Source organism: Pinus tabuliformis, chromosome 7 (assembly GCF_031772625.1).
Source record: "Pinus tabuliformis cultivar Carrire ecotype Pingquan chromosome 7, CPIR1, whole genome shotgun sequence".
NCBI lineage: Eukaryota > Viridiplantae > Streptophyta > Pinopsida > Pinales > Pinaceae > Pinus > Pinus tabuliformis.
In genome coordinates, this window is record NC_142293.1 from 268881692 (window position 1) to 268897336 (window position 15645).

Genomic DNA, 15645 nt, shown 5'->3' on the forward strand with positions numbered 1-15645 from the left:
CATCCCATGAAAAATGCAACAAGCTCAGTAGATGAAAAACAACAATCTTGATAAATGAAAAGTGATAAATGTTGTTGAATTGTTGATGAAGAGGTTTTCTTTCCTCCAATGTAGCCATTTTCTCAATATTTATGCGTATGAAATAGGGAAGGTTCATCATCCTCACTCTACTGAAATGCATCAATAATCTAACATGATAAGTGTACAAGCGAGAAAATCTCCCTTCATAGGTGAAGTATTTGATAATGAGCTTCATGAGTCGAGCATAGGTGTCCTATAGGTATCTAAAATGAAAGACCCTACACCCGCTAAGTTCACTTCACCATTATGAAGATGAAGGACAAATAACCTAGCAAGTTCATGCTGGTATTTCACCCTCTCCACCATCTCACAAAACTGGTAGCAAGGTTGATGTTTGAATCATGTTAATGCAAGAGAGCAAGCTAGTAACTTTGTGAGTGTGGTGGGCTCCTCCCAGATGTGTTTTCCTCCCTTATGTGGTTTTCTTGGTGCATGAATCTCTTTGGAGGAATCACTCACAGTTTCCTCATCCCTTTCATAAGCTGAATCTATTTCCATATTTGCCACTGTATGGTGTAAAATGATGAGTATGAAGAGATTTTATTTCAAGAATAGGTGACTGCTATTTTCTCACTTGGGATTTGATGAGAAGGACTCATGAGCGGGATTTGATGAGTGGAAGGTTTTGATGCTGGTTGTAGATTTATTATGGAGTGATAGGGTTTTGGGAATGAAGATTATGGTTTAGGGAATAGTGGAAATTAGGTGTTAAGGTTTTAGGATTTGGGAAAAAGGGAGTAGGATGAGTGTAAATGAGAGAGGGGGGGGAATAAAATTAGAGAAATTTATAGGAGAGAGATGGGATATGGGAGAATTAGGTAGGGGAATAAAAACAACAAGTATGAAAAAATTACAAACCCTAGACAATTTTTCAATGCAACTGTGAAGCAAATTAGGGTTGATTTTTCACCTATTAAAACACCATCAAGGATGATAAAATGTCTTGCTATGGAAAATAGGAGGCTTTAATTACTTGGAGGAATGGTGTTTGCAAAATTTTGGAGCTTTAGAAGGTCAATTGAATGAAATTTTGGCTTGTCAGTCTGGTGCGCCGCGCCAACACCCAAGTGCGCTGCGCCTATTCAAAATCGTATGTAAATCAGGTGAGTGCATCACGCCAAGGGAAATTTTGAAACTTGCTGCAATTTTCCTTTTTTCACCTCAAAAAATGATTTTCTCCTTTTTCTCTCTCACTTTTACCACAAATTAAGTCTTCAACACAAATGATCCCTTTATATACTTTTGGCTTTAATTTTTCAATTTAGAAAACCCACTTTCTAAAGTTTTCCTTTTCACTTTATTCTTTAAAAACTCTGTTTTGCAGTTTGGCTCTCTTTTTATTTGGATTTTCTTGTCTTTTTTTGTAGGAGCTGGAGTGCTGGAGTTTGTCAAGGTGACCCAGGGCTGCAGATGATGCTTTATTACATATGAAAACATTAAATGTATATGAAATTTTGACATGGAATGGAAAAACCTTGTTTTCACCTCAAAAAAGAGTTTTTAGGTAAAAATCATTTATGGAGCAAATCATCAGTAGAATTTGTGATTTTATGAACTTATTTGACATCCTCATGTGCCCGCTGACCTCTTATTGAGGCCATGGTGGGAAACCCTATATATGGAAATAGGCCAGTAGATGAAAAGCATGAGGGAAATTTGACAAAGAAGCAGTACTATGAGATGATCCATGACCTAATGGAGTGCAACTGATTGGATGGGACACCTAAAATGCATGCAAAAAGAGAAATTTTGATCACTGATGGAGGGATGAAGATACAGACACTAACATCTACCAACACGATCTGGCTCCCACAAGGCGATGAACTCGGCCGGATCTGACCTTTATGCAGTAGCTCCTAAATCTGTCTCTTGATCTCGTCATTCTCTAAAACGAAGCACCAATAGATTTGTCCATTGGGCAACAAATCACCTTGGGTCAAATCGATGGAGTGCTTGACCTAATAGTGCAGAGGCACCCCTATGAGGGAGATGAAGATTTCCTCGTACCCCTCCACAACCTTGTCCATTTATTGTTATTACTCTTTTATTTTTAAAATTAGAATAGTACTATGTTTTATTATTAAAAAGATATTTAAAATATAAATTAATTTAAACATAAAAAAATAAAATAAAGCAAAATTACTTATTTTATAAATAGAGGTTCACTATGAGAAACCATATTCATCACATCAACCTCAAGCTCCTAATTTACTTATTTATTGTTTATAATTTCATTATTTTCTGTTTTCAAGTTTTTTGTGGTATATATTTGGTCAAATTTGCTAGAAATTTAAAATGCATTGTAAATAACAAAAAAATTTTAAAAAATTGAAAATTTATTTCAAAAAATTTCTAAATAAAAACTTCAAAACTTCAAAACAATTAGAAAGAAATGTTTAAATTACCATTCAAAATCAGAAAATATGCATTTAATACACAAGACATTGTAAGTAAGAAATAAATTTAAAACCTACATTAAAGGTTTTTTTTGGCTTCAAAGTATCTTCTAGGTTGTCTTGAAGGGTCGTTTTCATATTTTTCTAGGTTCATATCGTGGCTTTTGAATTTTTTTTCTAAGGGTTTTTTTTCATGGTTTTCTAGGTTGGTTTTGTGATTTTCTAAGGGCTTTTTCAAGGTGTTTTTGTGGTTTTCATAGTTCTCATATGGTTCTTTTTTTTAATTAATTAGTATTCATGGCTTTTGTACATAGTTGTTTTTTTTTTTAAATTAAATTGTTACATTTTGCCAAAAATAAAATAAATGCGAAAGAGAAAATATATAGTACCTATCTTTTTCTGAGCCTCTGCAATGTTGGTGAGGGGGTTGGTGAGGTTTGTTTGAGTGCTCCATTACTCGATCAATCTCTAATAACCTTAGTCAAGCTACTCTTAAACTATTGGCATCGCTCCCATGTTCTGTGTAAATGGCGCGCACAAACCGCGAGAGCGGTATATATTAAAAAAAGGGCTCAATCAAGTCATAGGGCTCGATCAAGGCTTAATGCTCGATCGACTCTTATAGCTTGATCAATCCATAAAGCTCGATCAAGTGATATAGCTCGATCGAGTTTTATAGCTTGATCAAGGGTTAGTTTTTAATGCTTGATCGAGCTACCATTTTAGCGCCCAAGCATCTCAATCAAGCCCTTAAAAATGACTCGATTGGACTCTTAAATGGCTCAATCGAGCTATTGATTTCTCGACCCAAACATGCCCTATTTTGCCAAAAAGTGTAGCTGAGCTCCATTGTTTTTCCCCTTAGAAAACTACTAGATAAGTATGTTAGGGCTCTCGTGCTTGAATTTTCCATACATATAGCCTACGTGCAAGACACTCCGCACTCGATCCCTCAAAATTTTAAAAGATGGTCATTCAGTTCAATTAATCTGGAAAGAAGTTTGGTGCTTTTAAAATCAATTTTACAAGCCATACCATTGTTCCAACTAGAAATAATGGAAAATCATAATGTTATTCTATGAGCTATCAAGACTCTATATATAAATTCTCTCTAGAAGGGAAATACGAAAGAAACAAAATGGTCTTTGGTTGCATAGGAGAAACTTTGCCTCTCGAAAATGATAGATGGCTTAGGTATCTAAGACGCAAAAATTCTTAGTAGGATGATGGGGGTGAAACTATGGCGAACATGGATCCCAGGTGTGCCAAAATTATGGAAGAAAATATAGAATAAGATATATAGCCACCATACCTATCAATTGGCTAAGTTATGAAACTTATAATTCTCTCAAGGATCATTAATATAGAATATGGAAAGAAAAAGTAAGAGCCTAGTTCAAGACCATGCATTATGAGAAATAAAGGAGAGTCAAATGACTCTCTTTTGGAGAGACAGTTGGAAAAAATGACCATATTAGGACACTACGAAGAGCTCCAAGAACTAGAGAATTACACAATAACACAACAAGAAAGCACAAAGTCAAAATTTTGGAAACCACCCACTAACTCCACCAAACGGAAAAGTTGGATTATCATTGAGGACTAACTCGATCATCCAACAACAAAAGTGTTCAACTTACTTTTAGAGTTAGTTCAAAAAGTTTGACACTTCTTGGCATGTTTGGTCATCGCGATTTAAATGACAATTAAATAATTAATTATATTGAATTAAATATTATTGCATCGATAGGGGCTCAATAGATCAGTATGATAGAGATGTAAAGTAACGCTTAACATTTTGATTAATTCAAATTACATAAAAATAAAATAAAATGATGTAATGTAATATAAACTTTTTAACTCAGTCAAAATAAAATATAAAATTAAAAAAAAAAAAAAAATCTATAAAAAAAAAAATTACCCATGGTATTGACACACAATTTTAAAAGTTCATGGTATTGAGCCATAGTATTCATGTGTAATGTAGCCTATTTAAAGAGTGAAATTAAACAAGACAAGATCTACCCCAAGGGATCAAATCTTTTGAAATGCAAACTTCTTTAAGGTTGAAAAGAGATTTGATCCCTCTCGGCCCTTGATAAATTTTTGGTTGCTTATATAATTGGTATTTTGCTTGCAATTGTTTTTTTACAGATAGTGAAGTTTGGGTTTTGAAAATTTACAAGTTTTTTACATGTTTGCATACTCCACCTTATGTTTTGAGGATGATGTGGAGCCCAACGTTTGCTTTTTTTTTTTTACATATTTGCATAGTTGACTATAGGGTATGAGAATGACTTCTGTTGCCTTTCATAATAAAGCTCCAAAGCCAAAGCAAGGTATCCTGGGAGAGATGGCCCCTTTTTTTTAATCCCCTACCCTCATAAAATCTTGGAGCCAGCGATTAAACACCTTGAACCAACCATTGAAAGTGAGTTTTGTTCCTCATGAGAAGTGGGAACACTCTTCGGACAACTCAATGCTCTGTTTTCATGAGAATAAATATGCAGACGATTCTCCTTGTGCAACGTTGAACCCACTATCATGATTATCGATGTCATGATTATTGTCATGAGCATTGGGTTCAGACTAAGTAGAGTACTTTGGGTTCTCGGCGTTCAATCTCTCGATTGTTGGCTCAAGGTGTTCGATAAAAGCGCAGCTTTTCAAAAGCTTTGGTAATATGAGCTAATTTGGCAAGTCCAAACCAAGTGAAAAATGTGGAGTGGGTTACATTGCCAAGTTATTTGTTCATGATAATTCTTTTTTACTCATGAGGTTGTCACTACTATGAATCATGTTATGCCTGGGTAGGATTTCCCCTTAGATGTAGGAGCTAAATTGGGAAGTCAAAACCAAGTGAAAGAAATGAAGTGGTGTAATGCATCCTCCAAAATCTACCCAAGCAACTGACCAGTCAGGGTAATCATGCGACAAGAGGCCACTATGATATGTTTCGACCTCCTAAGTCATGTTAGGGAAGTGGAACTAATGAAAATACACCATACAAAAATTAATCATCAGCTACAAGACCCTTAGGAGCCAATCCAACACTTTAGACAGCTTGCCTTGGGGTCCCACTAAACCTTTGGACAATTTAAGGCTCAATCTCTCCCATGCTATAGGTAAGACAACAAGTAGAAGCACAAAATCACTCTCAGCGGCTTTCCTTCCAGCAACCATAGACAAATATTGTCAGTACTCTACCAAAGACTCCAAGATTTGAGCCACTTTTTCAAACCTAGAGCCCAGGTCACTGCCCAAAATTGAACTATCTATTCAAATCAATAAAATAACATGGAAATGATCGTACTAAATAAAATACTTGTTGAAGACCTTAATTGGACTCCTACTAGCCATGGTAGGCATTTCATCAAATATATCATGCATATGTAATCTATAGGTATAAATAATAGTTTTGAGCATAAGGATCTCATACTTAGCTGAGAGTCACTAAGAAACATTTATGTCTCAACACATCAACTTACATTCCATCCATTAGGTCATAGATACATTGATCATTCAATCCAGACAATCCTCCATGTCAATGATAGATCTCAACCAAAAATCCTCATCCATATGTCATTCATGCCAAAAGTAGTGAAGAAATCATATATCCAATTTGGTACCTACAACGAAATATGATGTAGTTGCTGATCCTGATGCCTTTTTGCACTTTCCTTCTCTTCTTTTGCCTTCTTGATCCAAGAATCCAAATATGCCACACCCACCAAGAGTGCTCCAAGAAAACTCTAAGTCTCCAAGAGTATGGGAGAGAGAGAGAGGGAGAATAACGAGATACCTCCAAAACTAAATTGACTACCAATTGATCCTCCGAAGCCATTTTAAGAATGAGGCCTCTATTTTCTTCATTATCCATTATTTTCCTTCAATTTACTCCTCACATGCAACGTGTGGCCTTTAAACTCCCTTTTCTCCTAATTTTCCATTATTTTCATAAATAAATGTGCCAAAAATAGGTTTTTTCCTTTCCAAAGCCTTAACCATTTCCTTTTCCAATTTCCTTAACCATAAACACTCACAAGTGATCCACATCACTTAGATTCTTCCCAACATTTGGCTTCGAATAAGTGTCCCATCATCCATGCTTATTGTTTTTCCTTTATTGACTTCTATTAAATGGAATTTTCACAAGGGTTGTTATAGAACCCTCCCCCTTGGAGAACACTGTCTTCAGTGTCCAACAACATCTATAACCACAAAGGTGCTATAAGAAAAATATATATTGTTGATGGAGATTTATAACTTATCTTGATGAAGTATTTACAATGATCAACCTGTTGACAATCAAACAACATCAAAACATCAAACCATAACATAATAGGGACATGACAACCATACTACTTATTGGAGCTTTATAACATATCTCATGGCAGTGTTTACATCCACATACATATGTATATATAGTAAAATCACGAAAACATATACCAAAACACCACACCAAAATCACCAAGGAAAAATTGTGTTGCCTCAACAGGGAAACAAGGAAGGATACATAGCCTACATATGATCCACCATCTCCCATGTAGCTTCATCAGGAGAAACGTGCTTCCACTACATCTCAACTTTCTTGATTGCTCGGTTCTAGAGCATGAGAACCTATTTCTGTAATATATATGCACTGACACTCTGGCTAGAATTCTCTATCTGGTTCCATTTGCAATATAGATTAGTCAGTCACATTATCAACATCTTTAATGCACTTCTTAAGCAATAACACATGGAGAAAATCATGGACATTCACTATCTAAGGTAGTGAAAGTCAATATGATACTAACCCAATCCTATCAATAATGTTAAAGGGTCCACAAAGCCATGGTACCAGATTATCACATGATCCAATCCATAAGGAGCTCTTTCTTGTTTTGATGTGCAATTACACCTATTCCCCAACTTGGAACTCATTGAACAACCTGTTCCGATATGCATAACTTTTTTGCCTATCATGTGCTGCCTCTAGATTCTTCTTGATCGCATGCGTTTCCTATTCTATGTCTGCCAACATATCTAGTGCAATCAACACCTTGTTAACTAGATCACTCCAACTGATAGGAGTATTTCAACTTTGCCCATACAATGCCTCAAAAGGACACATCCTCAAGGATTCCTCATACCCATTCTTGTATGTGAACTCTACCAAGGGGAGATAATCTTCCCACTTCCATTGTTGATGCATCACATACAACCTCAACATGTCCTCCAATATCCTGTTGACCCTCTTTGTCTGTCATTCTGTCCATGGATGATAAGTTGTGCTCAAGCCCAACTCTATGCCCAAATCTACAAAAAACTCCTTCCAAAATTTGGAAGTGAACTTCGCATCCCTATCTGACACAATCTTCTTCAAAACACTGTGCAATCTAACAACATCTCTAATGAATACCTATGCCACATCATTAACTGAGAATGCAGACTTCACTAGAATGGAGTGTGAAACCTTCATCAACATGTCCACAATAAACCATGATGGAATCATGTTGTCACACTGTCCTCGGGAATGCTATGATGAATTCCATCAAAATGACTAACCATTTCCACTCTGGAATCGTGATCGATTGTATCTTTCCAACTAGATGTTTGAACTCTTATTTCATTGACTCACAGTCAAAACACCTAGCCACAATCTATGCTACATCCCTCTTTAATTTCCACCAATAGTAGAATTGCTTCACTATTGTCAGTGTCTTCTGATAACGTGGGTGACCCAAATATGGTTTCACATGAAACTCCCTCAAGGTCACCTTCTTTAGCTCACTACTATTCGACACATATATCTTGTCTTGGAACCTTACAAACCCATCTACTGTATGGCAATAGTCCACATCCTGTGCACCTTCACCTACAATTGTACCACTACATGTACTTGTATCGTCGCCTATACCGTCCCCTAAACATATACCTTTACTATCACATGTACATGTACCTATACCTATGCTCTACTACAACCTGTACACAATATCCATATATCTAACATCCTGTTGACCTGCTCACAAGATCGTACTATGTTAGTCTGTCCCATAGGAGCTCATAGCTACTAAGTGATTTACATGTACCCGCATACTAAGAGCATCTACTAGTATGTTCTCTTTACATTTGATATATCTGATCCTGAAATCAAACTCACTAATCGTAGCTAACCACTGAGCCTGCCTACCATTCATATTTGGTTGGGAAAATAGATATCGAAAACCATTGTGATCACTCTTCAATGTAAACCTCCTGCGTAGAACGTAGTGTCTCCACATCTTCAATGCATGTATAATCGCTTCAAACTCGATATCATGAGTGTGGTAGTTATTCTCATGCTCATTCAATTTCCCAGACTCATAGCATAGCACCTGTTCATATTACATAAGGTGTTATGAAACCAGCTCACAAAAAGATAGAAAAGAGAGATCCACGCCTTAGAATTCAGCCTCTTCGAGGGGGCAACCTCCTTTACATTACATACATGAACAATTCCTGGATGATACAAATGAAAATACCTCCTTTCTATATATAGGAGTCTAAGTGGTCCCAATACAATCAAAGCCTACATAACAATAATATTGTAGGGCACAACAGTAACAATGGTGGGCTTCTATGTGGCATAATAGTAACAATATGGGCACTACATGGGTACATCAATATAATAAGTGGGTTATACTAATAACAATAAGGGGTTACACTAGTAGTATAGGGGCCTAACATGCCCCTCTCCTTCAAAAAGTGTTGTCCTCAACGCTTGAGTAGTTCTTGATGCTTCTATATAAAATTCTTGTCCTCCCATGTGGAATATTCAGCGGGTAAGTTCTTCCACTTGATGAGATACTCTGAAATTGATCGATTTCGTAGCTGTCGGGTTCTTGTTTCTGTGACTGCTCCAGGTTCCAATATGATTTTTCCTTCCTCTTCAATTTCTGGCAATATTGCTTGAATTGGTATCTTTTGCAACTTTTGAATAAGTGGCCATACTTCTTCGTTCTTCTTCCATTCATCTGTTGCTTCGTTTATCCACTTTGGTTGGATAATATAAATAGCACAAAACAATGCTTCCACATCCTCATCCTTGAAGCGTCTTCCCATTCGGTAAGGTCGCCATTTTCTAAGTGCATGTAGTATTGCCAACATTTCCTTCTCATAAATAGCTTGCTTGAGATGTAGCAGTAAAAATACCCAATCACTCAAATCAAAAAAAAATTCACTACGATGTTGATCTACCTGTTGTTTCATTTGATTTTGCACCGAAGTGGCGTTATCCTTTAAAAGTTGGAGAACTTGTTGTTGATGCTCGATATGATCTTTCTCTACTTGAACCTTTTTCTTCTTGATATGTCCTTCTATCTTTTGAGGAGTGGTAATTTCTTCCAATCCTTTACAAGATATGGTCGGATTCATTTCTTGATGCTCGATGTGATCTTTCACTTCTTGAACATTTTTCTTCTTGATGTGTCCTTCTATCTTGATAGTTTGACGAGTGGTAATTTCATCCATTGAATTACAAGATATGGTTGGATTCATTTCTTCGTTCTCGATGTGATCTTTCACTTCTTGCACCTTTTTCTTCTTGATATGTCCTTCTATCTTGAGAGTTTGAGGAGTGGTAATTCTTGCCAATGCTTTACAAGATATGGTCTGATTCATTTCTTCTTTCTCTGGGGTGGTGTCTTGATGTATATCCTCTTCTTTTGATGTTTCTTGATCCTTGTCTTCCTCCTCTTCATATTCTATGTAAAATAATTTCTTCTCAGCACACCTATGACCTTTAGTGCATTTGCTATCACAATTGTAACAAAGCCCTTTTTCTCTTTTTTCTTCCAATTGTTGTGGTGTAACCCTTGTAGGTTGTGGAAGGCTGGGAGAAACAACACTTCCATCTTTATAGTTGTGAGGAGTATGCTTCCTGGTTTCCATAATTTTGCATTCCATTATGTCACAAAGCCCTTTTACTCTTTCCAATTGTTGTGGTGTTTCTCTAAAGAAGGTGTTGCTCTTTATATCCTCATAATGTGCTATCATTTCCTCTGTGAAAATTGACCACGTAACAAGTTTTTTACGAGAACAAAGCCCTTTGCACCATAAAAATTGATCTAGTTCTAAATATGAAGATGCAATACATACCTTTTGTAACAGTTGTACACCATGTATATCAAAATATTGCTCCATCTGAAGTATCCAATTTACCAGATCCTTGCCATCAAACTTCCTCATCTTGCTTTTTCTTGATTTTAGGGGCTCTACCTTGAAACGACTGTAACTCTGTACTTTCAAATCTTTAAGTTTTGAACTTGTGACCTGTAGTATCCCTCTACGTCCTCTTTCCAATGCCACAAGTCTGATCCAAATTGGATTCTCCAAGAAAAAGTTATGCACAATCTCCCGCAGTGACCTGATTATAGACTAGTTCAGTAGAGCTAACTTGTATGAAGTGCCACGTGTCACTATTTCAACCTTTGACTCTGAAAAATCTATAAACAGAAACTAAAGTTTGTCCTCTTTCTGTACCTTCTTACTAAATTTCAATCCGATGCTCAGAAAGAAAGTTATGACGATTTTCCCCAGGTCACCTGTTTTGAGTGTAATTCAGGAGTCTACCCAAAGACCAACTTCCGCAGATCATATCTCCGAAAATATCATGCTAAATGATCTGAAATTCGGACCCCAGGTTCAGCGCCAATTCTTCTCAAATGGGTTTTTTTTGCGACTTCGGAAACGTCACAGAAAAAATGTTATAGTGAAAATGCCCCGATGACCTGTTTGGAGCAGTGAAACCCTAGAATCCAAAGCTCTGATACCAAATGTTATGAAACCAGCTCACAAAAAGATAGAAAAGAGAGATCCACGCCTTAGAATTCAGCCTCTTCGAGGGGGCAACCTCCTTTACATTACATACATGAACAATTCCTGGATGATACAAATGAAAATACCTCCTTTCTATATATAGGAGTCTAAGTGGTCCCAATACAATCAAAGCCTACATAACAATAATATTGTAGGGCACAACAGTAACAATGGTGGGCTTCTATGTGGCATAATAGTAACAATATGGGCACTACATGGGTACATAAATATAATAAGTGGGTTATACTAATAACAATAAGGGGTTACACTAGTAGTATAGGGGCCTAACATAAGGACTCCACCAAATCCTCTCCTACAAGCATCTGTGCACACTACAAACTCTTTGTTTAGGTTTGCAATCTTTAACACTAGTGCGTGTATCAACAATTGCTTGAGCTACTCAAAACTAGCCTCGCTCTCCTTTGTCCATTCGAACTTCTTACCTTTCCTCTGCAATGATGTGATATGATAAGTGATCTGTGAGAAGTTCCTGATGAACCTCCTATTGTAGCTTGCTAAGCCCATGAAGGATCTCACCTCATCCACATTCTTAGGAGCTACCCACTCCATGATGGCCCTTATCTTTTATGGATCTACTTCAATGTCATCCTTGGAGACAACATGCCCCAAGAACTGTACCTCAGTATGAAAGAAATTATACCTTGATGAGCTTAGCAAACAATTGATGCTCTCTCAACAATATCAACACTGCTGCTAAATGTTCGCCATGTTCTTCCTCAGTTTTAGAATATGCCAGTATATCATCAATGAACACAATAACAAACTTATCCAAATATGGACACAACACACAATTCATCAAGCACATAAACGTAGTTGGATCATTAGTTAAGCCAAATGGAACAACAATAAACTCATAATGCCCATACCTAGTCTTGAACGCAGTCTTTTAAATTTCCTCCTCTTTGATGCATACATGATGGTATGTGGATCTCGGATCAATCTCCAATAATATTATTTCTCCCTTCAGCAAATTGAACAAGTCATTGGTCCTTGAAAAAGGATACATATTCTTGTAGTCATTTTTTTCAACTACCTGTAATTAATGCATAATTTGAGAGTACCATCTTTCTTATTCATGAAAGATATGGTGTGTCGCAAGATGATATTCTTGGCCTAATGTATCCCTTGTCCAACACGTCATTCAACTACAATTTTAACTCAACCAACTCAAGTGTACTCATCTTGTAAGGTGATTTTGATGTTGGAGTTTCCCAATAAGATATTATATGAACCCAACGGTAATATATTCAAGTTGGTTTAGGTACAGAGAATGAGGGCCAAAGAAGAGAAGTAGAAACAAGCCAGGGAAAGGAGACAGATCTTGTAGAGGAAAGCCTATATGAGCAACGAAGCTCATTAAGAGTAGAAACGATTAGCGGAATAGTTGTTCCTCCTAAAAATAAGAAAAACAAAAGTAAAAAGCCTATAAAGGAATAGCAGAGACTGTAGAAAATAGTAAAAATACTCAGGCGAAAGATAAGAACATTAACAGCTCTGAAGGTTTCAGAAAAAACCTCGGAAACAATAAACACAACCGTTCAAACTAAATTTCATGATACAAAGGTTACTGGGACTCAAACAGAGCCCATATTCACTCAGAACAACATGCAACTGTTGCAGAAGCAGCTGCCCAAATAGAGAGTATACATTTTTATGACTTAACTATTCAAACTGAGGTGGTACCCTCCTACAACATGGCTACCCAGACAGAGGGCAGGACCATCCATAATAAAAGCATACAGACTACACGCATTTAGTCCCATAATAAAAGTACGCAGATAGATACTCAAGCCAAATATATTATGACATGCACTGACCCCAATATAGTGAATCTTCAAGAAAATCTAGCATAGGCTCGACTTACCATAGAACGGCTTGAGATAGAAATTGTCCCCCAACAAAAATACCAGGAATTTCAGAGGAAATTGTGGGACATGATTGCGTTAGAAAGTGAGACCTTTGATAAATAATGAAGGGCAAAGGAAAGAATTGAAAAAATGAAGCTCAGATTGGAGAAATTCATGAGTCAAACAGATACTCTTTGCTCACTGTACACTAATGTTTTCGCATGCAGATCCCTCACCAACAATTACGCTTTATTTTTTCTAGAAAGATATTTACTGCTGAAAATCAAAGCTGTCAGGGCTGGAAAAACCATAGAATTGAAAAAATTTGAGGATTTCATAAACTATTGTAAACACCATGGAGTGAAAATTCAAAGATTACTTTGTGATTTTTACTTGCATGATTTTGTATTAGAAAAAGAATTGGAAAAGAACCCTAGTGCTTTTGTGGAGGATGTGCAATTTCAAGCTTTTATTTCATTTGTTGTCAATCAACTAAAATGGTTTAAGGCCCATAACACGTTCCAGAGTAGGAAAATGGACTAGACCTTTGGGTCAGTGGTGAACCAAAACACCCATTACAAATGCTGGCTAGTCACAAAAGTTTGATGAAAAGGGAAGGAGTAATCAAAATTCTAGGGCCTATTCAGAAAGAAATTGTCCAGAAGTGGGTAGAGTACTTTCTCTCAATTAAGGAAAGCTCATTGGTTGCAGCCAAGTTCAGATGGATAGTTTCCAATAGCAAAGTACAAAATAAAGAGCCATTTAACTACAAAAAAAATAAATTCGCTGCGGAATGCTTTGCTATTTATAGAAACCCCATCTTAAGTGAAGGCCCATATTGGCTAGGTTGTAGATTCCAAAGCCCCATTGTTTGGTATCCTTCTGTAGGGTATCGGGCTATATATGAAATTCCTGAAGGATAGACAGAGCACATTTTGGAGCTCTTGGACACGAATCATGGTTTCAGACTGCTTTACGACCTTCCTTCTCCAACTTATTCTTTGACTGCTCTACATACGAACTACATGCTTTTCATGATGACATGAAAAAGGGTAAGCAAGGGAGTATGTTGTGTAATGGAAAAGGTATGCATTTACCATTAAACTCATCATCCTTTTTCTTTATTTTATACTTTCTATATCTCAATGCGCTAATATTTTAAGGAATTACAATAATAAATAGAGAAACTATCTGCGGTTATGATTTGGCTAATTATTACCTCCCTTTATGTAGGAAAAAAAAAAAAAAACAAACGTTGTTTCCTGTGTGTTAGCCTCCTCCCGCGGCAGGTTAATCATCTTTCATGATTGACATTTTTACATGCCAAATATGTCATACTTTGCTCGCTGCAATGCTCCATATTTGCTATAGATGACCAGAGAAGTATCCGTGAAAGTGAGCTAATATAAATGCTACTGCTTTGTTCCAGTCTTGTTGAGTAAACCATTTTGATCACTTTTCAAGTATGGGAAGGCCAAACAGCTTAATCTTGGCTTCCCTGGGTTTCAATTTCATGTTGTAGAATATAGCGAATGAACATCTGTCCAAACAGCTTAATCTTGGCAGATTTGCAGTTAGGTAGAGAAACAAGGGTGCTCAACAACTTAATCTGAGCCCCTGGCTGAAATAAGTGTAGAAGTAGATAGGAGCACAAGCAACAAGAAAGAATGGAAAGCTGGGTATGCTAGTTCAAGTGCACCCAAACCAAAAGAAGAGAAAATGCTAGGTGAGTAGGTTGGGTAGGTAGCTTTGTGGTTGCAGAATCATGGCTTGTGATCCAATTCATATTGTCAAGTGTTATATCTATCATATCACAAGTTGAAGGCAGTTGTTCAGTTGAAGGACTTCAAGAAATGCATGTCTAACTCCCCCTTCTTCCTCTTTCCCCAAATCACTCACTAAATTCCCCTAAAGAGGTCAAGATCTGCTTTATACCTCTTAATTTCATCATTCTCCATATCATCTGCCTTGGTGAAGATCTGCTTCACTAAAGGAATGTTCACACTTCTTCTACCAGTCATTTTCCCCATTAATAGCCTAAGACATCATTCTTAGCGCTTTTTCTCATCATTATCATATTAACTACTAACTTTATTATGTAACTCCCTATCTCTGTACCCTTCCGCTACTAAAACTATCTATATAACTCCCCTATATACTTATCCCTTCCCCCGGTTGAAAAATAACCATATATATCCTCGGGAATTGCTAAGTTTATCTGAAACTCAGTAAGAACCCTCATTCACCCCCTAACTATCTTCCAAATGCATAAGGACTCATTCCTTTGCATAATTCTCCTTCACATGTTTAACAAATCACCCCTTTTACCTTGGTTTGCCTTTATAAGGCATGAAACACTCTTTGGCCACTAAACCCCTCTCAAAACCACATCACTTTCCTCCTAAGTGCCTTTGAACTCCTTCCAAGGCATAAGAATACCAAAACCATGAAAACATCAT

At 36.8% G+C, this 15645-nt stretch overlaps 1 protein-coding gene across 1 annotated transcript in view; it reads right to left on the reverse strand.

The window, feature by feature from the left end:
* Window positions 1-8503: 8503 nt before the first annotated feature.
* LOC149246903 (uncharacterized) overlaps window positions 8504-15645 on the reverse strand; it is a 32412-nt gene continuing 25270 nt past the window's right edge. Inside the window, exon 2 of the mRNA XM_089442838.1 lies at window positions 8504-8836. Coding sequence (XP_089298964.1) covers window positions 8504-8836 — 333 coding nt within the window. The remainder of the gene's footprint in view (window positions 8837-15645) is intronic.